This window comes from Myxocyprinus asiaticus, chromosome 42, assembly GCF_019703515.2.
Source record: "Myxocyprinus asiaticus isolate MX2 ecotype Aquarium Trade chromosome 42, UBuf_Myxa_2, whole genome shotgun sequence".
Lineage (NCBI taxonomy): Eukaryota > Metazoa > Chordata > Actinopteri > Cypriniformes > Catostomidae > Myxocyprinus > Myxocyprinus asiaticus.
This window is the reverse complement of record NC_059385.1, coordinates 27,242,960-27,269,999: the sequence shown is the minus strand read 5'-3', so window position 1 is coordinate 27,269,999 and position 27,040 is coordinate 27,242,960. Positions and strand designations below refer to the sequence as shown.

The following is a 27,040-nucleotide window of genomic DNA, read 5'->3' as shown; positions in this document are numbered from 1 at the left end:
TTATTATTATTTTGCAACTACAACCATGACAAAATACTAGCCATGCTATCCTCTTTTCATAAATAATGTCTTCTAACCTGGTCTTAATTTACAAACATAATTTCTCCCCACATAGTAATAGTTTGTCACAACACAGATTGCACAACATGCTCTATAAAAAATATATTATTTATTTTGGAAATTGGGTTAAGGATAATATTAGGGGGGCCTGGGTAGCTCAGCGAGTATTGACGCTGACTATCACCCCTGGAGTCACGAGCTCGAATCCAGTGCATGCTGAGTGACTCCAGCCAGGTCTCCTAAGCAACCAAATTGGCCCGGTTGCTAGGGAGGGTAGAGTGACATGGGGTAACCTCCTCGTGGTCGCGATTAAGTGGTTCTCGCTCTCAATAGGGTGCGTGGTAAGTTGTGCATGGATCGCGGAGAGTAGCATGAGCCTCCACATGCTGTGAGTCTCTACGGTGTCATGCACAGCGAGCCACATGATAAGATGTGCAGACTGACTGTCTCAGAAGCGGAGGCAACTGAGATTTGTCCTCCGCCACCCGGATTGAGGTGAGTAACCGCGCCACCACGAGGACCTAGTAAGTAGTGGGAATTGGGCATTCCAAATTGGGGAGAAAAAGGGGATTAAAAAAAAAAAGAATAATATTATTTTGACATGTCAATAATTCAATTATTTTTGTCACATTATGGTATCCCAGTCACAGTCTTGTAAATTGATAAATCAGTTACAAGAATGATTATATAATTTAGATTATAACACAGAAGAGTCATACGTTTTTTATTTGATTATTCTTGTTTCACTTTTGCCTAAACATTTTATGCGTAAGTGTAAATTTAATAAGAGCAAGCTTTTTTTTTCTTTTTTTTTTTTTTACCTTTTTAACAAAGATGTCACATTTTACATAAATTTGATATCTTCTTCAAACAAACGATCATTTTATATGTTCTATAATAAGTGAGTGGATTTTACATTGAATTTCTCTGTCACACAACCCATGCATGAAAATACAAAAGATTTCTGTCAAATAAATGCATTTATATTTAGGTCATACTCATGGTGGATAATACGTTGCACGGCATGTCTTAATGCTAACATAACATCTAAGCCTTAAATGCATACCTCGGGTCTTTAGAGACCTGGGAACTCATTGTAACAGTAACAGTGTCAGGTTTTTTTCAAACTTCCATAAATTATATTTTTTATGATTATGTAATATTTAAGTTTACTATAACAGGATATCTATTTTTTTGTTTATTACAAGAGAAATGAGGGCAATATTCATACAAATAAATACTGTATCACGTTGACTTTCTGTGGAACAATGAATTATCAACAATGGTGAATTATCAGTATACCATATGCGTATACACATACAGTACATATTATACATGCTATTTCTTACTCAAGGTGGCGGTAATCCTTCAGTTATTGACATTGCTAGCTGATCTAGAAACAACACTGAAGTAAACTATAGCAAGTGTAACACATCAACAGTATGATATGACTGTTGTCATTTGGGTGTACTACTGAAATTGTGTAAGCTGTGTGTCTATTTAGTCTCAATAAGTGCCCGAGAAAATACATATGTGTAACGTATAGTATGTGTAGCTTATGTGTTATGTGTAGCTCAATATGTGTTTGACACCCAGTTGCACCTCATGAAATTTCAGTGTGAAAATATTGAATCCTGTTCTAGATTTATCTTGATTTGTTGCATTATCTCTTTGATTTATGAAAAAAAAAAAAAAACATCAAAATATTTTATTTTATTATTTTTTAAGTGCAGGGTCTCTAAAAACCCAAATATGTTAGAGCGTTTGGGAAAATTACTGTGCAGTAAATGGTTACACATAAAAGTGCACGTTCAAAACTCTTAAAGAACTAACAATAACTGTAGCAGCTTTGGTATTTTGGTGGAAACTATATGGTCACCATGGTCAATTTTGTCAAAGTACTTGTATTGCTACTTTTTATCTTTACCATTAAACTGGCAGTTGTAATAAAATGGTGTTAAATAGCATGACGTGATAATACAATTAATGAGAAATGAGTAACAGCTGAACGGATGGTTTATTGAAAACAGAGATATAGAAAAAGAGCAAACTGACACACTTGTTGAACCATGTACATAAAGTAAGGCAGGAGACAGAGCTATCATATCACAGTTTAGACTTCATCATGGCCATCATTTTCTCCATTTTGATGGCCAGACCCATGTCGCCCTTAATCTTCAGCTTCCCAGACATGAAGGCCATGGTCGGCTTTAATTTCCCTGTTGATAAAGACACTAGTTTTAATCAATGCTTCAAAGAGTAAAATATGAAGTTTCAGAAACACCACTTGCTGATCTAATGAGCAGGATTATACACTAATCTGAGGATGAATTATGTAAGTAGATCAAGGGTCAGCAATTTATGGGTAATCACTGACACGCCAGCAATGGCGAGAGAGTAGAATATTTTATTTATATAAATTCCACACCTGCTTTCCATTCTGCATCTTGATGTAATCCTTCCTCATGATCAAGCAGTGTGTTTTCATGAGCTTAATGGGAGACTAAACAAAAGTTAAAATGTGACAAGACTGCAGTATACCCAACAGACTCGTGTAGCACGTGCAAACCATTCACGCATCACGAGCCGGCAGCGCTTCGCTTCGCTTTCAATTAATCGCGCGAGTAAATGTGCCCGCTTTGCTTGGGTCAGGCTGCATGGATGACAGCATTTGTTTCTTTTTGCTTTCAGAACAACACGTGATGTAATAAGGAAAACACCACTATTAATCCTTGAGATTTCGCATACAGGTACACCCTCCTTAAACCATGGCCACACTCAAAATTGCACTCAAGGATTAAAAGAAAAAACACAAACCCACAACATAGGAGTCTATTCAAAATATAAATTAAACCTGAAAATAAAGTCCAGGTGCGATTCACCGAAAAGGGCTAAACAGCTGATCGGCCTGTGATGCGCGAATGGCTTGCAGGTGCAGCGTGAGTCTCGTCACACATTAATAGTGTTTAGTCTCCCATTCAGCTGATGAAAACATGCTGCGTGATCATGAGGAAGGATTACATCAAGATGTAGATTGGAATGCAGGTGCGAAAAACATCATACACTGGTGGCCAAAAGTTTGGAATAATGTAGAGATTTTGCTCTTATGGAAAGAAATTGGTACTTTTATTCACCAAAGTGCCATTCAACTGATCACAATGTAAAGTCTGGACATTAATAACATGAAAAATTACTATTACAATTTGAAAACAACGTTCAGAACTTCTTAAACTAGTTCAAATAGTTCTCATCAAAAAATGCAGCAATGACAGCTTTGCAGATCCTTGGCGTTCTAGCTGTCAGTTTGTCCAGATACTCAGGTGACATTTCACCCCACACTTCCTGTAGCACTTGCCATAGATGTGGCTGTCTTGTCGGGCACTTCTCACGCACCTTAAAGTCTAGCGGATCCCACAAAAGCTCAATGGGATTAAGATCCATAACACTCTTTTCCAATTATCTGTTGTCTATTGTCTGTTTCTTTGCCCACTCTTACCTTTTCTTTTTGATCTTCTGTTTCAAAAGTGGCTTTTTCTTTGCAATTCTTCCCATAAGGCCTGCACCCCTGAGTCTTCTCTTTACTGTTGTACATGAAACTGGTGTTGAGTGGGTAGAATTCAATGAAGCTGTCAGCTGAGGACATGTGAGGTGTCTATTTCTCAAACTAGAGACTCTGATGAACTGAACCTCTTGTTTAGTTGCACATCTGTCCTTCCACATCTCTTTCTGTCCTTGTTAGAGCCAGTTGTCCTTTGTCTTTGAAGACTGTAGTGTACACCTTTGTATGAAATCTTCAGTTTTTTTTTGGCAATTTCAAGCATTGTATAGCCTTCATTCCTCAAAACAATGATTGACTGATGAGTTTCTAGAGAAAGCTGTTTCTTTTTTGCCATTTTTGACCTAATATTGACCTTAAGACATGCCAGTCTATTGCTATACTGTGGCAACACAAAGACAATATTAAGCTTCAACTGTGTTTGATATAATGGCAAGTGATTTTCTAGTACCAAATTAGCAATTTAGCATGATTACTCAAGGATAAGGTGTTGGAGTGATGGCTGTTGGAAATAGGGCCTGTCTAGATTTGATCAAAAATGACTTTTTTCAAATAGTGATGGTTTTTTACATCATTAATGTCCTGACTATACTTTGTGATCAGTTGAATGCCCCTTTGGTGAATTAAATTACAATTTCCTTATGAAACAGCAAAATCTGTACATTTTTGCAAACATTTGGCCACCAGTGTATAAATGAAATAGCCTGCTTCTTGATTACAAGATGATTACAATGACATAATAAGAAATATTAAAGATTCCACACTATTTCGTGATCAGTAATAAAATAAGCAAATTTGTGACATTAACTGTGTTAACTCATTTTGCAGAAAAAGGACAGGTTTTCTTTCATTAAAGCACTTTCACAAGATGCTCTGTGAAAATTCACATGCACGATCATGATTATATCATATAATTGGGCTTTGCACAAATTTTTCACTCAAACTGTTATGCTGATAATATAATTTGTAATGAAAAATAAACAATTAAATTAGAAAAATGCAAAATAGAAATATTTTCACAAGTGGACTCAAACTTCAGAAAATCACATAAATGACCATGGTTTTTTTGGGGGGGGGGGGCACAGCCATAGACCAGGAAAATAAAAAATGGCAATACATGTCAAAAAGGTTGCCGACCCCCGCAGTAGAGTGTGATGCGCATTATTCAGCTGATGATGACAGTGCTTTTATACCTGAAAACATCTTGATGAAATCAGCACTGTCCATCGTCATGACGACATCGGCTTTGGCAGGTGGTTCCCCACTGCCGGCACTTCCTGCGTCATTCTTCAGGTCAAGGTACCAGACTCCAGCGTGCTCACCTGTCAATCATACCAATGAACCTCAAAAACTTGATGTCAAATGCACTTGTAAATATAAGATGGATGTAATGTTAAAGACCCCATGAAATTGCTTGATGAGCGCAGTTTTATTTCCTGTGTTAAAACAGGACGTTGGGGTGGGACAAGGGCTGGGGGATATATCGAATATTAACGATATAATCGAGATAATTTTGCTGACAATGTAAAATTGACCAATATCGTGAATATCACGATTTTAATGTGCTTTCATTTGGCCATTAAGTTTCATAAAGAGCGCATCAGTAGACTAATTTCACGATCCTTCAGGGCTGCACAATTAAACAAAATAACATCAAAATGGCAAGTTGGTCATATGTAATTATTAATCCACAAAAGGCTGTGATTTAAAGACAGATAAACATGGTCTGTGTGTGATTCAGAACAAACCAGTGACATCAAAGTAATGCAGGTTCAAGCATTTGCGCACTTCCAAACATTAGTAACCGCTACAAGATATTATACAAATCTACAAACGCGGCACAGAATAACAGAAAAGGAGGAAATTACAGAGTTTCAGGAAATGTGGGACATTGTAAACTGTCAAATACACATTGCTTTTCTGTGTCAAAATAAAAGCTCCTTGTGAAATTGAAGTAAATACTGCAGCACTTTTGGTGTCAAAATAAAAGCCCCCAGGTGAAGATGAAGTAAACAGGACAGAAATATATTACTTTTGTATAACTAATAATCAGAATAATAATGATAATTTATCATTATATTATAATAATAAACGTGATGTGTCCCAGCTAATAATTTAGTATTATGCAATGTTCAACTGGGGTTTGCACAGTAAAAACATTTGAAGGTAAATAATGCTTTTTATTACGCTACTATGTATCATTGTATATGAAATATAAATATGAAGTGCATTACAATGAAAATTATTGAATTTCATTCTCCCTTGTGTTTATTTAATGAAAAACTAATTATAATATTTTAATTTAATGTCTTTAAAATATTGAATCTACTTGGCTACATTGGCTGTTTGGATGAAATGATGGTTCCTCTGATAAAAAAAAACAAAACAAAAAAACACGAGCAATTTTAGAGCAAATACATAATTATCGAGATATATATCGAATATCGTCAATAGGCTGAAAAATATCGAGATATTTATTTTTTTAAGATATGTCGACCAGCCATAGGTGGTATATTTTTTTCTTTAAATAAGCCATAGTTTGAACCTTATATTGTTATTTGCTATTGCTAGACAGAGGCAGGTGGTATTAGGAGGAACGCCTTTCTGATTCTAGAGAGCATTTTATTAGACAAAACATTTCATACACCCACTATAAGTCATCATTATTTATCCATTTCCTGGAAGAGATAGACTGTAAATTTTAAATGAGTATATCTGCTGCAAGTTAAATTTGATAATATTTAGGAGTAAACTAGTATATTGATTAGCGGTAGACCGATATATCGGTTATCTGCAAAAATCTATGCCGATAGTTGCAGATAGTTTTTTATCCCTTCATGCTATATATATATATATATATACACACACACAGTATTGTGCAAAAGTTTTAGGCACTTGTGAAAAATGCTGCATAGTGAGGTTGTCTTCAAAAATAATGTCATAAATAGTTTTCATTAATCAATTAACATGATACAAAGCCCAGTAAAGTCCAGTAAATATATAAAAATGAGCTAAATCAATATTTGGTGTGACAACCCTTGCCTTCAAAACAGCATCAATTCTCCTAAGTACACCTGGACACAGTTCGTCTTGGTTGTTTGACAGATAGGATGTTCCAAGCTTCTTGGAGAACTTGCCATAGTTCTTCTATCGATTTAGGCTGTTGCTTCTGCCTCTTCATGTAATCCCAGACTGAATCAATTAGGTTGAGATCCGGGCTCTGTGGGGGCCATGACATCTGTTGAAGGGCTCCTTGTTCTTCTTCTATTCAATTATAATATATATATATATATATATATATATATACACACACACACACACTACCGGTCAAAAGTTTTGAAACACTTACTCATTCTTTATTATAATTTTTTTTTCACATTTTAGAATAATAGTAAAGTCATCAAAACAATGGAATAACATAAATGGAACTATGGGAATTATGTTATCAAAACTGTGTTATATTTTAGCATCTTCAAAGTAAAGTAGTCACCCTTTGCCTAGAATTTGCGTACATGTACTCTTGACATTTTCTCAACCAACTTCTTGAGGAATCACACTGGGATGCTTTTTAAACAGTATTGAATGAGTTCCCATCTATGTTGGGCACTTATTGGCTGCTTTTCTTTATTATTTGGTCCAAATCATCAATTTCAAAAACTTTTTTTTTAATTACATTTTAGTTTTATAATGAAATAAATTAATATGGTGGCACAATTATATTTTTGTCTACAAAACTAATTGCAGACATTTAAGCTACGCCTTCAGATCAAAAGATTTTTAAGATCATGAGAAACATTTCAGTCAAGTGTTTCAAAATTTTTGACCGGTAATGTACATATACGTATGTATATACAGTTTATACACAAATATATACATATATACACATACACAAATCTTACATTTGGTGAATCTATAGGCTGTAAAAAAAAAAAAACTTAACTTGGTAAATACTTAAATATACAGCATTGTAATGGAATCAAGTCTCCATAATTTCGAAATAAGAGTGCTGAAATAAGTAAGTGTATTCCGGTCGTGTTTATAGTTAAAAGTCCCGTGTTATGCACCAATACTAATTTTTTTCTTGTTATTACTGGGATTTTGGTTGCACAATAAACTGCATCTGTGATTTTATTAATTTTGGACTCTTGTAGCCTCTGTGTCTGTACCTGTCATAGTAAGGAAAGCACTTTTTTTTTTTTTTATATTCTATAAATCTATTTTAAAATTATCGGCCAATTAATCGGTTATCAGCCATTTCCACCACTTTATCGGTATTGGCAAAAATCCACTATTGGTCGACCTCTAATCTAATCTAAAAAACATGGACTAAAAGCCACTAAACTGCAGTTTTAACTTCATGGGGTCTTTAAAGGAATGGTTAAAATGCTATCTCATTGTAGCCACCTGATAAATCAAACCTGTACACTCCTTGTGTACTTTTCACAATTTCTGGATTGAGAATTCCTCTGATGATGTTGAATGTGTCAGCAATAGGTCCAGGTGTGGCTGAATCTGCACTGGTTTTTCCAGTCTTAAAAACTGGAGTAGCACCTGAAGAGAGAATTAAAAACATTTGTATGATTTCACGATTCCATTTATGAGAATGGAAGTCCAACACTATGGGGCCGTTCACAACGAACATGTTTTTGTCTCCGTTACTTTTTAATAGTTTTTTTTTTAAATATATAAACATGCACTAGATGGACGTCTTTGACCGCTGCACCACGTTACTGTTTTTATTTTAGTGTCTCGTGATTGAGCACCACGTTTTTAAGACACAGTGTCAAGTTAAAAGAACTTAAGCTTTTAAAAATGTTTCTTGAGACACCTGCGTTCTGCTCCATTCCACACAGGTTTCTCTTTCTTCGTCTGGGTACTTCTGGGTCTGAACCAGTTTTACAATTTATTCAGAAACAAGCAGCTATGAAAAAGCATTATACTATAATATGTGTTACTGGGAATTAAATTATACATCCTCATTAGCAGCTCACTTAAGCAAGTTAGGAGGGATTGCTTTCATACGAAATATGAACTGTACCCCAGACCACCTTTTCAAGGGGACTCGGGTGCAAACACAAAGCTCTAGTGTGAAAGCACCCCAAGAAGAACAAAAGGATGTGTTGGCTATGCCTCGTATAGCTTACCATGCTCCTCCATTTGCTTGACTAGCTCCTCTGGCTGTTCATCCAAGAAAAAGTCAGGAAGCAACGGATGACCTACAGAAAGAATCAAAGATTCCATTTTCTACTTTATTCAAAATAACTGAATAGTAAGACGTTAAAGGTGCACTCAGTAATTTTTTATGCATGTCGTCTTGAACCTCCTCTAACCCCTAGTGGCATCATTCAAACGCAATAGTTTTCAGTGAGCAATATCATTGTAGATATCCACTATTCGCAGTCAGCCATGATTCATTTAATCCATTAGTGAAAGTGTCCAATAACAGGGCGGTTACTGAGATTAAGGGAGTAGTATACAGCCGGTCATGTGACTGACTGCAACATGGCCACCCCCCCATGAGGAGACCCTCTCCTTGTAGAATAAAACAGCTTTTGTAAGGTTACTCATATGACTAGAGTCCTCTTATCATGTGAGTGCTCATGATTTTATACATGAGAAACAGATCAATATTTAAGTCCTTTTTTACTTTCTATTCTCCTCCCTGCCCAGTATGTGCCACTATGTACGAATAATGCGAAACGGCAAAAAACAAAAGAAGAAGAATGTGGAAGTGAAAGTGGAGATTTATAGTAAAAGGACTTAAATATTGATCTGTTTCTCACCCACAATTATCATATCACTTCAGAAGATATGGATTTAACCACTGGAGTCATATGGATTACTTTTATGCTGCCTTTATACGCTTTTTGGAGCTTCAAAGTTCTGGCCACCATTCACTTGCATTAAATGAACCAACAGAGCTGAAATATTCATCTAAAATCTTAGTTTGTGTTCTGCAGAAGAAAGAAAATCATACACATCTGGGATGGCATGAGGGTGAGTAAATGAGGAGAGTATTTTTTTCTTTTTGGGTGAATTATCCCTTTAAAGATTGCCAAATTTGTTTCCAAAATAGTAAGAAATGGTGTCAGTGAGCGGTGACCATTCTGTGTGAATTGTGAGGCCCAAAAAGTATATTTAATTTTTTATTTATTTGTTGCTCTGATATAGTTCAGAGTGTCAGTTGCTGTGATGTGCAATTTGCCCATATTTAGTGGGAACTTTTTATTTTATTTATTTAGTTTAGCATTTTTGCAAACAGGGGTTCCTTAGGGTTAAAAATATTTGAACATGAAATATGAAATAGCACAGCGCCAACCTGGTTCAACAGCATACACATCAAAGTCTTGAATGCCCTCCTTTTTGAGAATGTCCTCATCAATGGCAAACTGTCCAGTAAAGCTGGTGGGTTTGTTGAAGATGGCATACGCTGCATCAGCCATGATCTCCACCTTCCTGCACTGTTTACCCACTCCGGCTCCACCCAACATGTCCATGGCAGCTGTCTGGATGGCTAAAAGAAGATGATGAGTAAAGAATGCTTAGGCTCACATTTTTGTTTTTAATTAAATAAATTTTTCCCACACTGGTCTGTTACTGTGGTATCAACTATTTCAGATTCATCCACCCCTAAACATCGTGTTAAAACAAAATAAACTATGGCTGGCCGTTTTACATGTCAGTCAAACAGTCTTTTCCTATCTAAGTGGGTGGTTCTTGGACAGAATAAGCTGCGAACTGGAACAGACTTTATTGCTATTGTCAAACATCTGGCTATGTGAGACTAAAGATGCCCTAATTTATTTATTTAACTGAGTTATGCAACTGGTACTATTACCTGTCCTGGGCCACAAGGCATTAACTGCAATAGATCCCTTGAACTCTTCGGCCATTCCCAGTACACACATGGACATGCCGTACTTTGCTATAGTGTACGCTAGATGGACGTGGAAAAGAGAAAGTGATGAGTGTTATCATTTGTCACCAATAACAATTGTTCAGTGGTATTGTTAAACTGAAGGTCTTGAGCACTGAATGAGCACATGCCTGCCATTCAGCCCATTAATTGTTCTTCTCACCTGTGTGGTTTTTGAACCAGATGGGGTTAAGGTTGAGAGGTGGACTGAGGTTGAGAATGTGAGGGTTCTTGCTCTTCAGAAGATGTGGGATGCACAATCTAGACCTGTATTGAAAACAGTGAACAACGTACATGACAACATGTGCTTTAACCAGGCAGAATCACCTATTTGACTGAACAAAATTCAAATGAAATCCACTTGAAAATGCATGGAAATTTGCATTTGTTGTGGTTGGCCTAAGTGCTGGGCAATATTGCCAAACAAAGTTGCATCTTGAATTTTTCACATTTTTATGATTTATCTCTCAATATTTATGCATCTGCTCAGAAATGGCTTACTACTGTGCTTTTTTTTTTAATCAGATTTTTGACCAATTTTGACCAATTGTTGCCAGGCAGATTCAAAACGTTTAAAGTAAGAACCAAAACTCAGTGAAAATCTAGTAAAAATATAATTAAGGCAAGTTTTCCACATAATTTTTTGCTAAATCAACACAAGTTTTTGTGTTAAATTATTAGTTTTTCATCATTTGGTCACATTTTAGCTTTGTAAAAATGATGTTTTTAGAATGTTTTAGCACTTCGCTAAGCGTTTTTAGCATGATGCTAGAATGTTTCTAGCATGTTTTAGCATTTTGCTAGGTGATGCTAACATGTTAGCATGATGCTATAATGTTTTAGAATGTTTTAGCATGTTTTAGCACTTAACGCTAGGTGTTGCTAGCATGAGACTGAGTCAAACATGCCAAACAGGAAGTTTCTACAATGTTCTGGTGCAGAGATATGTATTTTGCTACTTGGTTGCTGGGGTAAGCCCATGTGGTTGCTAGGCAGTTGCCACTGTGTTATCAAGAAGGCTACTTGCTGTTCTGAGTCATACAAGCCAACAGTGTAGTCTCTACGACATTCTGATCCTGAGATACCCATCTAAGCAATTTTAAATGGAAGTCAATGGGGTTTGGTTGCTAGGGTGCTCTAAATGGTTGCTAGGGCGTGGCTAAGTAGTTTCCATGATGATACATGATGATTTAATCAATAAATATGACATTATATTGCATTTATTATATTTTGTTAATTTTGTATTGTTTAATTTCATAATTTGTACTATTTACAGATATTTACATTGATTTGTTGAACACGTGCTAAAAACCGGTACTGTCTCTTTAAGGGAATACTGCATTTCTGTAAACAGCACCTTTAAATGAGCACATGTTAACGAGAGAGACTCGAATGGCTTTAACTCATCTGTGCTATGCCTGATTAGAATTTCTTTTTTTGTTGTTTATGATCAAAAACTGACTGTAAAGAACAGAACGAGTATTAAGAGACATTATTCAGTGACAAATGGGTCGTGTGGATCTCGACTTTGGACAAAAATTAAACGGATTCAGCTTTTACACTCAATCTCGTTGCTGAATATTCCACCACTATGCTACACAATTCATTCACTGGTAATTGAAATCTGAACATTTATAAGCCAGTTGCCAAACATCTACATTTTTAGTCGCATAGCGCAAAATTTGGTTGCAAATGCGAGTGATTTCCTCTCATTCTAGTGGAGAGCTGCGCATAGAGTAAAAGATTGATCTTGGGATTTAAGAATCGATATTGAGATTGTTCAAATGAAGATCTTTACCCACCCCTCTTTGGTTGGTCAATGGTTGGCAGAGGGGGGTTGGGGGGACACGAGCGGGGTCCGACTTGGGGTGGCAAAGCTCATTTTTAGGGTGGCAGCTGCCACCCCGTGCCACCCTTCTGGCCCCACCCCTGAGTAAGAGTAATGACTTTTCTTTTTGTGTGATATACACCAAACAAAAAATACATTCAAATCTAAATTATATTTACAATATTGCTTAATTTTATATAGCTAGAAAAATGATCATGAATATATTCATGAATATTCAAAATATCGCCAAGTCTCAAGATTTAATATTTCTACTCACGTCAGGTATGTTCCCCTGAGATTGATGCCCAGCATAAGGTCCACTTTCTTCATTGGAGTATCCACAGTTCCTGTCAAATTGATGGCACTGGCATTGTTCACCAAGATGTCAATCCCTGCCATCAGAACATGTGAAATTAATTAACTCTTAAATGCATGCGTTTAACCAAACATTATTACATGCTCGGGTATTTGGCGACCCGGCACTTATAACAATCACAAATGGATCTACAAAAAAAAGTGTAAAACTTTCAAAGCATTTTCAAGACAATTAGAAAATAATAGAAAAATATATATTCTGATATATTTTGGCATTTTATTTTTCATATATCAAAGAGATGATGCAACAAATGATAGAACAGGATTCATCACTTCCACACTGTAATTTTATGAGACTCAACTAGCTGTCAAACACATATTGAGCTACACATGAGATACACATAAGCTACACAAATGTATTTTCTCAGGCACTTAGTGAGTCTAAATAGATGCACAACTTACAGAATTTCAGTAGTACACCCAAATGGCAATAGCCAAATAATACTGTTCATGTGTTACACTTGCTATAGTTTACTTCCACGCTGCTGCTTAGACAAATAGCAATGTCAAATGTAAATCAAATAAATCACTGAAACATCAATGCCACCTTGACTAACACATAACATGTATAATATGTAAGAGTAAACACATATGGGATACTGATAATTCACCATTTTCACACAGAAAATGTACATGATAATAGCTATTTGTACGAATGTTGTACTCATTTGTCTTGTAATAAACAAAGAAATAATATCCTGTGATAGTAATCTTATATAGATATGAAATAATCATAAAAATATGATTTATGGAAGTGAAAAAAGCTAAACTATTACATATCTTCGGGTCTTTAATGACCCTATACACTTTTGGAAACTAATATATATATATATATATATATATATATATATATATATATATATATATATATATATATATATATATATATATATTATTTATTTTTTTTTTTTTCACCATTCAGAAGAGAAAGTTTGAGGAATACTAAAGATGTGTGGGCACAACTCCATAAAAATGGATGAGGTTCAGTCTCTTTGTTTGAGCGCTGGAAAATATGCACCATCTAGAAAAAACAGACATTTCAGATGCCATGACCCACCTCCAAATTTCTCAACGGCCTGTTCCACAGCATCACTGATCTGCTTCTCGTCACGGACGTCTACGATACAGGGCAATGCTCTTCCTCCCGCAGCTTCAACTACCAAACAGACATCATCCTGTCATGGTCTCATCACACAAAATACTCTCCATGTACAAGTGTGTCAAGAGAAGCTTGTGTGTCTCACTTTCTGCTGCGGCTGTGTAGATGGTGCCAGGCAGTTTGGGGTGAGGATCGGCAGTTTTGGCCGCAATGACCACATTGGCACCGTCCCTCGCGGCTTTGAGAGCAATGGCCTTGCCAATACCCCGACTTGCCCCAGTGATGAAGAGCGTACATCCCGCAAGCTTCCTAAAATTGATGGGTAATTATACAATCATCTGATCATTTCACAATCAATGCACACTATACAAACACCAATATGTAACATAATTATATATACATAACACTTTTTAATGAATTCGTTTTTATTATGATTATTAAAAAAAACTTTTTGTTAAATAAAAATCATGCATGCATTTGAATTTCTTTACAAAACTAAATATATATCTTTTTATTTATTTATTTTTTTGCAAAAACAGATTTCATTCGCCTGCTAAAGACTACTTCAATAAAGCTAAACATAAGATAAGAGCTAAAGGCTCTTATATTATTATTATTATTATTATTATTATATTCATAAAATAGTACTATTAAACAGTAAGTTGGTAAGATAAAATAATATTTTTTCAAAACTAAGGTTGCTACTGTTTATAGTCTTATCAAGTGACGCACCTGCGCAACACGAATGTAGGGTAAAGGTCATCATATATATATATATATATATATATATATATATATATATATATATAAAATCATCATATTCCACTTAAGAAAACTTACTTAAATATGAAGGGGTAAAGAGGAAATAAGTTTATTTGCAATATGCTGCAATGCCAAATCAACTGATCTGATTAATTTACTTCCGATAGATTGATGTGAACTTTGCTGCAAAGTTTTGACAATCCAGTCCAACCCACTCATGTCATTCCCAACTAAGTTAAAGTCTAAAACAAGCAAATTAATGAATGAGAAACATTGCTATATGCACCCGCTAAATAAAACCAACTGATCTTCAGTTATCCAGCATGATTTGAGTTTGTCTGTGTGTCTGATCGGACTCACCCGGTATTCTGCAGCATTCTGCGGCGTGACGGTGATCTGTGATGGAAAGCGAAAGAAGGACGAACAGCTACTATGAGTGTAACATTAAATTCCTCCTCGACACTGTTGTGTATTTGCCCTTTACTCCAGTAACAGGTTTTCAATGCGAGATCATTCGTTCTGATTACTTCCGGTACAGATTCGTAGCAGGACTTTTATTTGAAAAGGAAACTTACTTTATGAAATATGAATATAAGATATATTAAGCAAATAACAAAAAGAAAGCAAAAGATTTCGAGCATTAATAAATAAATCGCATAAATACTATAAATTCACAAATACTGACATCGTTGTTTTATTCAAAGAGACTTTTACAGTTAATTTACTAAATTAAAAAGTATATAAAACTCAAATAAATTAATTAAATAGCTCATTTTTAGTTGTGACTATTAAATTAAATATTTATGAAAATTAATATTATAGGAAGGGAAGCGCTTCTAATGTAAACCTGTTTTATTCCAATATAATATTCTTTAAATATAATTTGTATATGATCGATAAATAATAAAATATCAAAGCAAATAAATAAATTAGCATATGTACAGTTGGAAATATGACATTTAATATTTGTGAAAGTTAATATTTTAGTACAGGAAGCGCTTCTAATGTGAACCAAAGCACCGGAATTATGGGTTATCTAAAGTGATACTGATATTTTAAAAAAATGTTTAGTTTGTTTGTTTGTTTTTTCATAAAAAAATATGTGGCGATAAAGAAGGAAACACAAACTAAAATGAAAGTTTTATGGGTTTGCCTCTATTTTTACGGAAAAGAATCATTATTATACAATATAAGGTCATTAATACAATATTTAGATTATTAAGAACTTAAATTAAGAAATACAAAAATTGAGATCATTATAAAATATAAGATCTAATAGCAAAACGAAAGAGAATAAAATAAAAAGACTAAAGAAAACTAAAAGATAGATACAAATATATACAGACTATAAACAATACATTTGCATATGTACAGCTGTGAATATTAAATCTTGTTAAGATTACAGTAAGGGACTTCAAATGTTAACCAAAGCATAACGTTATGAGCAGACATTTCAACAATGGGCTATTTAAAGTGATATTGATATTTACAAGTATTTATAAAGTAAAGCTTATATTTATGTCTTTAATGGTTCGTATAAATATGTTAGCGATATACAAACAGTAGGAAGTACAAACGGAGATCTCCATCTGCTTCTCTGCAACTGTAACTTTACTCGCGATATGCTACAGCGCCCTCTACTGTGTTGGAGAACTGTTGAGCGACGCTACGCGTTGCTTGTTGCAATATATGTTTAAGCATTTTTGTGAATTATTTATGTACCTTATGTATGTTTCTTTTCCTCTTTTTTTAAATTCAGTTGGATTGTTTTTTTCTTGTTCCATTTTTATCATGTTGTATATGTTATTTTTCTCTGAATAAAAAAGTACTTTTGCAAAAATTTTAACAAGACGACACGCGTAGCGTTTGTTTCAAGATTCACAAGACTTACACGGTCTCTCAAGAACATACACCAAGTTAAACGGACTAAAGAGACATTTTTAATGCTGATTCAGATTGAATGTGCGGTTACACAACACTTTGTTGTGACATTCACGATTCATGCAAGCACAAGACTGCAGTTTAGCCGGTCCAACAAGTGTTTCAAGTTCTTACATGCCTCAGGATACTGCAGCCAGGATAACATCTTTGCCATCTTGAAATTACAAATATAGTCAGTCACCATTGAAACACAAACACTAGATATGAATTGGCGAAACGAGGAACATTATTCGTTTATTCATAATTAATTGCATCAAGACAGGTCCGTAAGGCTGAATGTTTAATATCCAGGAAGTGTCTGACTTTATTCTAATAAATAAGATGCGATTAATGTGTCAACAGTGTGTTTATTGGAAGGGGCTGGTTCTTTAAAAGCTTTTTCCCCAAGGCCCATTACCTTATTTAAATATATCCCTGGAACAAGATTATCCTGAGCTGCTGATCCCATCAGGGATAGTTCACCCCAAAATAAAAATTCTCATTATTTACTCACCCTCATGCCATCCCAGATGTGTGACTATCTTTCTTCTGCTGAACACAAATTAAGATTTTAGAAGAATATTTCAGCTCTGTAGGTCCATACAATGCAAGTGAATGAATGGTGACCAAAACTTTGAAGCCCCAAAAAGCACATAATAGCAGCATAAAAGTAATCCAAACAACTCCAGTGGTTTAATCCATGTCTTCAGAAGCAATCCAGTCGGTTTTAGATGAGAACAAACCTAAATAGAACTTCTTTTTCGCTATACATCTTGCCATTGCAAGTGCAGGCACTATCATGATTTCATTAAACTTTCTAGTGCTTGACGCATGCACAGAGCGCTAGATGGCGCTTGGTCGTGTAATCGAGCTTGAAATCGCCAAGGAGACCGCTGATGTCAAGATTTATAGTGAAAAGGATTTATATTCTGGCTTGTTCCCACCCAAAATCAATTACGTCACCTCAGAAGGCATGGATTAAACCTCTGGAGATCTATGGATTACTTATATGCTGCTTTTATGTGCTTTTTGGAGCTTCAAAGTTTTGTTCACTATTTACTTGCATTGTATGGACCTACAGAGCTGAAATGTTCTTCCAAAAATCTTCCTTTGTGTTCAGCAGAAGAAAGAAAGCCACACACATCTGGGAAGACATGACGGTGAGTAAATGATGAGAGAATTTTCATTTTTGAGTGAACTATTTCTTTAAATTATACCAAACCCCGTGCTGGCAAACAAGGCTTGAAAATAGTGTATGCGCAGAACTTATAGTTGTCCACCTATGTTGCGCGTAATAACGAACTCTATAATAGTGCTTTAAACAAAGCGTCCAGCAATAAAATATCACGCGTTTTGCCATTCCTCAAAGGTGTGTCTGCTAAAAGGGGAGGCCATTTTGTACAGAGAAGCGTCTGTACATGCCCCTTTGTGTGTATGTGTGTGTGTGTGTGTTCACGTCAGGAGCAGGAAGTGTGTGCGCGCGCCTTTGTGCTTAAGAGAGTGAAATTGTGTCGGGGAGTCGAACTGTAGTAACAGCAGCACCCGTGTCTTCATTTTCCTCTGAGTGCATTGTTATTTCACCTCGCCTCTCGTTTCCCTGTGTGCAATGGATGGGTATGTGAGTTTCCGGTGTTTTATTTACCTATCACGCGCTTGTTGAGTTGTTTACGTGTTGCTGTGTTTCCAATATTGTATGTAATTTTTGATATTTAACAATAATGGCACGTCAGAAAATGGCATGGGAGGGTATAAACGTGCGGTCTGATGGAGATGAGACCCTGGGGTGCTTGTTTTTAATGCAAATGCAATGAAAACGTCATGTGTCACACTGTACTTTGCCTTTACTGGGTTGCAAAAATATTAGAATTCCCAGTTGCTTTTGGGTCCTCGCTGATAATCGCGTCTTGTGTTGAAATGCAAATGACAATGGGCGTATGACAATGTAGCAGTACACATTTAAAGTTAGATTCAAGGAAGTGTGCTTGTTTACAATTAAATGGCGTAACAAAATGGTAGTTTACAGATTTTGTTGTACATTAATCACTTGTTTGCTTTCAAATCTAGATATTATATGTGTACGGTGTGAAGCTGTGGTGAAATATACTTCTGAAGTGGTAAGAATTAAGGAAATAAGCGCTCATGTGTTGCTGCTGCCATTTTAAAGCAATGAAGGGGCGTTTCTGATACAGCGATTCTGCCTAGAAAACAGTTTCCTGGCACGAAACACTCTAGCGACGCGCAAAAGTGGATTTTATAGGAGTACCGTAAAAGAATAGTGCGATTTGTATTTTTATATCGGGATATCACGCGACGTGAGTTTAACAAGCCACCTACAGTGCGAGCGCGTGATTCTACAAAATAGAACGCTCCTGTAATCAGCGATTTCACGCAAAACAGTAAGAGACGCGTTCTGTTTGCGTTCTATTCGCGTCGCGTCAGGTTTTTGTTTTGTGTGTGCCGTGAATATGGGATGTAATATGCCTAAACTGTATCTTTTAACTGTATTGTTTACACTCGTGTGCGTGGGCAGATCGGTGGGCGGGGGGCTGCGTGGCGCACAGATTATATTTTAACTCGCTTATTGTTTCGTTGCGTGCCCTTCAAAAGCGTTTCTTGAACTCAAAGGATTGTTTTTTAATTATCATGTGCAGTAAGTTTCAGCTAAGATGGGCGAAAATGAAATATTGATATAGAAAACAGCATTGTTCCACTTTTTTTCTTATTCTTTTTTTTTCTTTCTTATTCTTTACTGTAATAAGGAAACGCTGCTCGTAAAATATGCATTAATCAAAAGGGTGATTCCGTACATTGAAGTTGGTTATGGCTTCATTTGGTTAATATTGAGGTTTGTGACTCGTTTTCTTGGCTCCTGAAATCCTAGACTTCTGTCACGTTGTCTACAGAACAAAGAACAGCAGCAGTTTCCCATTATAACATGTTACACCTCCATCCCTGTGGAAGATCTTGGCTATCTTTCCCACATTCATTATCAGCTTTTCAGTTGATTTATTAATACAGTATATTTACTAATGCATAGGTGCAGGACTGCAGAATGGAAAGCATTAGATAATTGTGCATTTCACACACTCCCAGGGGATTTCCACCATTAAACAACTCCCACTATTTCCCACTGTGGGCATTACAGTCTGCTTCTGAAAGACTGAGCACAAATGTTTCGCTGTATCGATGAGAAATATCCCAAAATAATATTTTCATTCACCTCTGTGTGTATGTACAGTGGCCCTAGAGTATTTGGATACTTAAGCCACACTTAAACTGCATGAATTACATTGCAGAAATATCAAATATCAAACCAAGGGGCATATGTAAACATGATGTTTGAGCTTTTCTTTGAACAACTCTTTCGTTTTTTTTAAATTACTTTTAAGGGGATAGTTCACCCAAAAATTACAATTCTCTCATCATTTATTCACTCCCATGCCATGTGAATGACTTTCTGTGAACACAAATGTAGATTTTTAGAAGAATATCTCCGCTCTGTAGGTCCATAAAATTGAATGGTGGCCAGAACATTGAAGCTCCAAAAGGCAGCATAAAAGTTATTCATATTACTTCAGTTGTTAAAAGCATGTCTTCTAAAGAGATATGATAAATGTGGGTGAGAAACAGATCAATATTTAAGTCATTTTTCCCCTATCAATCTCCACTTTCACATTCACATTTTTACACTGTTCTTTTGGCAATTTGCATTCTTCGTGCACATCGTCTCCTACTGGCCAGGGAGGAGAATGTATAGTAAAAAAGAACTTCTGAAGCAATCTAATTGATTTTGGGGGAGAACAGACCAAAATATAACTCCTTTTTCACTGTTCATCTTGTCATTGTGGTCTCTAGGCATGATCATGATTTCAAGCTCGATTACACTTCCTAGTGCTTGAGCACTAGATGGTGCTATAAAAAGTGTGATCTAGCTTTAAATAACAATCCCCAAGGAGACTGCAGTGCTGATGTCACGATTTATAGTAAAAAAGGTCTGTTCTCACCCAAAACCGTTTGGATCCCTTCAGAAGACGTTGATTTAACCACTGGAGTCGTATGGATTACATTTCTGCTGCCTTTAGTGATTTTTGGAGCTTCAAAGTTTTGGTCACCATTCACTTGCATTGTATGGACCTGCAGAGCTGAAAAATTCTACTAAAAATCTTAATTTGTGTTCTGTTGAAGAAAGTAAAACACATCTGGGATGGCATGAGGATGAGTAAAGGATGAGAGAATTTACATTTTTGGGTGAACTATCCCTTTAAGCCACACTTAAAATGCATGAAAGCATCTGTAAACAAATGATGGTAGAGTTTTTTGCAGAACAACACTTTTATGAGCTATTTTTAAAATTACTTTTAACCAACCGGTCCCAAGGTGATTTTTGGTGATTTTTATGAAGCCAGTTCCCCTCAAATTTAGAGAGGTTTTATTTTGAACAGTATTTCCAGGGCCAGTACTAGGATGCAATCTATGTTTAGGGGGGAGTAACATTGATCGTTTCACCTTCACTCCAGGCATCAGAAGTTTCTGGGGGGGATCGAGGCAAATCTTGGGGGGCAATGACCCCCCCACCCACCCACCCACCAGACTCGGCCATGAGTGTATCTTGTGCTCATATTACCTTTCTTTTAAATAAACGCCATTTGCTGTAATATTTTGATTAATTAAATGACATTCATACATTTTAAAGTGTTTCTCAAGTGTCCGAATACATTTTGGGTCCTCTGTCTGAAGTCTCTCATTGGCTTTTAATATATGTGAAAGCTGGAGATTACCACCTGGAGGGGTTTGGTTTGTGTTATTTTATATCTTACCATGGGTTTGCAGATGCTTTTGGTAACACTGAGTACTGATATCCACTTTATACAGTGTAACAGTGGGAAAAAAGGAAGTTGCTAAAATTCTGCTTTCGACACTGATTGGTGCTAAAAAGTAAAAACATTAGGTTAAGTGTCACCTTTAAGCTTTGACCTTGTTGAAATGATGTCTGAAGTGTACTTGGGAGATGTTGTCCTCTGGGCTGTAAACAGGCCCAACCGGTCCTCAGCAGAACCAATGCCTTTAGATCAAATGAAGGTGAAGATTATACTTGCTGTGCCACAAACAAATGAATATTTGTTGACTGAGCATGGAAATTTGTTACAGAGAAACTGCATGATAATGACTCTGGCATGCAGGATCACTTATTGTATTAAGTGTTATAAACTACTTACAATAAATGTGAATCTCACAGTGAAATATACAGGTCTCATTTCACATCATAATCACAATATGAAATTCTGTGTTGCATAAATAAAAATGTCAGGTATGCACATTTCTCCCCTATAATTTACATCACTGTATTATAGTAATAAAAAACATATTTTCCTGACACATTGTTTTTTTTTAAATAAAAATTTGCATACATTTCATTCAGTACAACAAAAATACCCTGACGTAGTACTTTACAAATATACAAAAATACACTGATATTATTTTTATGACAATTATGTGCATTTCGCCTCAATATTGTCAATACAATATAAATAAATGTATATACCCAATACTGTATTATAGTAATAAAAACCATATTGACACGTTTTTTTATAAATAAAATCTGCATAAATGTAATTCAGTACGACAATTCAAATACTACCATGATGTATTGTTACAATTGTACTTTACAACTGTACCATATAATATAAATAATACATTTTATATTATTATTTATTAGATTATGAGATTTTGTTTGTATTACAGTAAGCTACTGAGAATATGGGGTGGGGGCGGGACATCCATAATCGTCATTAAATAAAACATAATGCACAAAATCATATTAGTCTTAAAAAAGGCTTCATTTTCTTAATGAAAAAATTGAATTTCTTGATTTTGAGGTGAAATATGGACATTAAACTCGGACATAAATACAGTCCTGACATTTTTTATTAGATTCACCCAAACAGTGCACCAACATTTTTTACCATTGCACAAAAATGATGGTCCATGGGCGTTTGGTGCCTCATGTGCTCACACAGATCATTATAATGCATTGTAACCCAATAACAACAGCTCCAAAATGGAAACTGTGTGATGGGCACTTTGCTGCCTCGTGGGTGATTCATTTAAGAGATTTCACTCTTAGACCAATGCTGTCTTTAAGAGGAAATGTTTCCTCCTGACAGTATCCTCCAGATAAGTCTCAACCATGATAGTTAGGCAGAGTGTGGGTTGGCAGGATAGCTGGCAGCCTGATAGCGAGACTTCCCACTAAACCTGTTCGAGATGTTCAGGAACTTCCCCTATGGAGCTCCCTGCTAGATTTGGCTGGATTACATCATGAGCTTTATTCACACACTTCCTGCATTGTGAGGGTTGGAAACACCCTTTCACCAGTGTATATCTTTCACTCTGTTACTTGAGTGATTTCATTTCAATTGATTAATTTTGAATCTCACTCTTAGGTGAGCTTCTGGTTTAAAATGTCAAGAGTGTCACACCTTCCGATTTAGTAATATAATAGAAAAATGTCATGTGACTATCCTGTTTACAAAACAAGAGGTTTGTTCATGAAGAAAACATAGCTGAGGATGTCAGCTGTGGCACTTCACCACGAAAAGATTAAAAAGAAAAATATTTAATTGGAGGGAATTTCGGGCGAGAATTTTGCAAACTAACAAGATATTTATTTACTGTGTCAAGACAAAGGCCTATGTGATTGCCAATGTTGGGTGTAACATGATTACAAAGTTATGTTACTGTAATCTAATTACTTTCAAGTAAAAAAAGTAGTTTAATATAATATATTAGAATATATTTAAATTCTAGTAATTAGATTACAGTTGCGCACTTTCAGTTAATTACTTTTAAGTATAGCCGCCGACATTACTTAGGTTGCACATTTCTAAAAAAGTATTATTTCCATAGAATTAAAAACATAAATTATGTTCGTAAGTACGTATATTTATGTTTTTCTGACAGCTGAAGGGAGAAATGAGTAGTGCTGAGCATATACTGTAACTTGCATGAGACAATGAACAAGGATGAAATATAGACATTATTTTGAATTCGTTGAGCAAAAAAGTGTTTTAAAAAGTAATTAAATCGTAAAGTAATTACTAATGTGATTACTGTTTCGGTTAAGTAATCATTTGTAATTGCACAATACAAACAATTGTGTCCATATCAATTGGTTTGGTATAGTTGTGCTTTAATTTTTAGAGTATACCCCTTTACAGTAATCAATCACTGAAAAAAAATGCTTGATGCAATGTTGCCTGTGCAAAAGTTGCCACCACATTGCTAGAATGTTGTGTGTTGGTATTGCTTAGAGTTATTAGGGTGTTCTGATTGGATTTTAGCAGGTTGCTATAAGGTGGTTTCTTATTGGCTCAAGTCAAAAGAGCACACCCGTGAGGCTGTACATTTTAAAATCCAACATAATCACAAGAGAAATCGGCATGTTGCTTCCGAAAGTTCAAGTACCCTGAAATCAACCCCATTCAGCCAAATTACTAGCAAGCGGCAGCCCCCATCAGACATTTTTGCAACAATTAAAGCTTGTTTATCGTTCCCTCTAGTGCTACAGTACTGATAGCACGTTGCACGAATAGCCTCAGAGACACGGGTTCTGATCCTGTGGGAACCAGTAAGTAATCGCGTTCACAAAAACAGTAGTTAGCATGATTTGGAGGTTTCATATTCGCTCTAAAATTGCATTTTCACTCCACTGACTTAGAGCTGGGGTTAGGGGTAGAGTTAAAAAAAAAAAATAAGCAGCCTGGTCTCATGAACATAACATGACCGTGGCCAGAGACTATTTAGCAGAGATGGGCCACTTCTATTAAAATGAATGGGAGAAATTAGAACACCCAACCAAGGAGCTCGAGGTCAACGGGTGTAGAAAGGAAGTCCCGCCTTACAGGTAAAAGAGCAATTACCTTTTATATACAGACATCCCCTGTTAATTAACTCGAGAATGTGCATTAGCGTATATGGAATATGATACCAGTGTTGTTTAATTTTACTGCTGATTTGAAATATGTAATTTAAGCATTCAAGTAAATAGGAGCTGCACTGTCATGACTCGCTCTCCTGCTGATCAGCTGATTCAGCGGCAGTCATGCTCCGTCACGGCCCGGCCACGCCCTCCTCCTCCTCACATTCCTCCCCCGCCACGCTGCCCTTGGGGCAGTGGTGGCTCAGCAGTTAAGGCTCTGGGTTACTGATCAGAAGGTTGGGGGTTCAAGCCCCAGCACTGCCAAGATGCCACTGTTGGGCCCTTGAGCAAGGCCCTTGACCCTATCTGCTCCAGGGGTGCCGTATCATGGCTGACCCTGCACTCTGACCCCAGCTTAGCTGGGATATGTGGAAAAAAAAGAATTTCACTGTATATGTGCAAATGTATAACATGTGATAAATAAATACAATTATTTATTATTATTATATTCCGGCTGTTCTGTCAGCCGGTGGTCCATTCCACCTCCTGCGAACCTGGAGGAAAGATGAGGAGAGGCATGGGGAGACACATAGAGAGAGGAGAGAGTGAGAAAGAGAGAGAAGTTGTTCCTTGCCAGCTCCTGGATGCGCTGTCGCCCGGAGAAGTTGTTGCTTGCCGGCTCCTCTGTCCTCTGGCGAACGCCAGCTCGCTCCTCCCCTTCTCAGCAGATGGCCGGCAGCATCCCCTCCGTCCCCAGGCAGACAGCCGCGGCTGCTCCGCTGGCGGATGGCAGCGGCGAGGACTCCGCGACAGCACATCCCTCCTCCCTCCCGGGCTTCGGCACCAGTGTAATGCAGTTCAGGATGGCAAGGAGGCAGGAACCGTCTGAACAGTTGATGTAAAGTTGAATGATATAAATGAACTTAAAACAACATAAAACATAAGGACACACAGATACACATGCAGCGCAGCCGCTTGCGTCTCTCTCTCTCGAAACGGCGTCTCCGGCTGCCCCTTATCTCGCTCTCCCACTGATCAGCTGATCAGCTGACCATGCCCTCCTCCTCGTCACAGTGAGCTACCACAAAAGCTAATCATGATGGAACAAGTGTTAATGTAGGTGAGTCTGTTAAAATTAACAATTTTTCAAATGATGTGTTAGAGTGAAAGTGTTTTGATATCGTAACAAAGCAGTGTGTGAATAATAGAGTGAAAAATAAGTGTTTAAGTCACAATCCATTGCACTTCCAGCTTCGGCCACTGGGGGCAGTGATTTAAATTTTTGTAAGCACAGACCCATTTCAGAAGGCAAAACTTTCGACCTACTGTTGGTGAATTCACAGCACGATCAGTCTGCAAAATGTGTAAGTCTGATTGCTTAGTAAAAGGAATAGTACTGGCTCCTTGATACACTAAGCTGAACATTGAGGTATCATTCAAATCTGTAGCACAGTTTAAGATTTAGGGTTAGGGGTTTGTTTAAATACTTAACCCTAAATGTGAGCAATAGTAAGAGTGATGTTTGCCTCAGCAAATAATATTAATCAGAACTCACATCCATGTGTGTATATTCTGTACAATGACAAATAAGGTCATTCAAAACAGCATCTACACCTGTGAGTCAAAGGCTACAGCACATACAAAGCATGTCAGGAAATGAGTGCTTATCAAGGATCAGCCCTCCCTCGTCAATGTAATCAAACTCTTTTGGACATAGAAGCCACAAACTGATCCTAGATCAGTACTTTTATTCCTAGGATGCTTATATACAGTATGTCAAATGGAAAGAAGTGTTGCTATAGATGTAGGGCAAAAGTATAGAAGGTTAGTGGTGGAGTGTACTGCCAGATCTAAAAAATAATAATGCTCTTTTCTCTACTCAAGTCTTATTTTATTAAGGCCCTGGGCACAACAGAGGAAAACGTGGTCATGTGATGACTGGCCTCATGTGCTGAAAGACCTTTTGAAGATTTATTTGAAAGCAGCTGGGCTATTTTTATTGTAGCAGGCATGATGATGATTGTGTGGGTTTGTGATAGCACTTTTTAGAAGCGTAGTGTAAAATGCACATACTCAAGCTGACCTGTGTTTTTGAATTGTGTTTTTAGTGGTACTTGTTAAGGCAAGCATCACTATTACTCATACTTGGGGTTAGAGATTTGAACAAACCACTTACCCTAAGCATTAAACTTAAGGGCATAACTTCTGTTTGTGCAAATGAACGATACCTCAAATTAGGTGGATTATTGAGCAGTGGTGTGCTATAATTTTTTTTTTTTTTTTTAAATGATCTGACTTCCGATTTTCATCTGGTCGACAATAAAATGCATGAACAAATCACTTAGACTTATATTAAATAAATTACAGATATTTAGAGACCAAAATATCATAGAGACTTGGTCGTGCGGCTCTTTTTGCAACCATCTAGCAACTACAGCATTTGTGGCATAATGTTGATTACCACAAAAAATTATTTTGTGTCATCCCTCATTTATTTAAAAAGAAAAGCAAAAATCATTGTTACAGTGTGGCATTTACAATGGAAGTGAATGGGGCCAGTCCTTAAACATTCAAATACACAATGTTTCATAAGTATAGCCACAAGA

At 36.4% G+C, this 27,040-nt stretch overlaps 2 protein-coding genes across 5 annotated transcripts in view; one reads left to right on the top strand and one right to left on the bottom strand.

Annotated features, from left to right (window-relative positions):
* Positions 1 to 2,058: 2,058 nt before the first annotated feature.
* LOC127432929 (hydroxysteroid dehydrogenase-like protein 2) lies at positions 2,059 to 15,143 on the bottom strand. Its single transcript, XM_051684455.1, has 11 exons — positions 14,957 to 15,143; positions 13,980 to 14,143; positions 13,793 to 13,891; positions 12,638 to 12,752; positions 10,696 to 10,799; positions 10,455 to 10,553; positions 9,936 to 10,130; positions 8,761 to 8,832; positions 8,021 to 8,167; positions 4,810 to 4,938; positions 2,059 to 2,279 (listed from the first exon to the last, which is right to left on the bottom strand). Exons 1-11 carry the CDS (start codon positions 14,971 to 14,973, stop codon positions 2,167 to 2,169), a joined length of 1,254 nt encoding a protein of 417 aa, XP_051540415.1. The 5' UTR covers positions 14,974 to 15,143; the 3' UTR covers positions 2,059 to 2,166.
* A 2,836-nt stretch (positions 15,144 to 17,979) lies between these two features.
* ptbp3 (polypyrimidine tract binding protein 3) overlaps positions 17,980 to 27,040 on the top strand; it is a 93,749-nt gene continuing 84,688 nt past the window's right edge. For 2 of the 4 annotated variants that reach the window (XM_051683508.1, XM_051683507.1), the window contains exon 1: positions 17,980 to 18,130. In XM_051683508.1, the coding sequence (XP_051539468.1) occupies positions 18,127 to 18,130 (4 nt within the window). In that variant the 5' untranslated portion in view covers positions 17,980 to 18,126. Of the gene's footprint in view, positions 18,135 to 27,040 lie in introns of all 4 variants that reach the window. The other 2 variants (XM_051683506.1, XM_051683509.1) reach the window with 1 other exon arrangement.

What these genes read in the sequence shown, in the direction of transcription:
- LOC127432929 (XM_051684455.1), bottom strand. An exon ending in CTACACAGCCGCAGCAGAAA is followed by an intron (nt 13,892 to 13,979) that starts GTGAGACACACA and finishes TCTGTTTGGTAG; the next exon opens with TTGAAGCTGCGGGAGGAAGA. An exon ending in CTGGTTCAAAAACCACACAG is followed by an intron (nt 10,554 to 10,695) that starts GTGAGAAGAACA and finishes ACGTCCATCTAG; the next exon opens with CGTACACTATAGCAAAGTAC.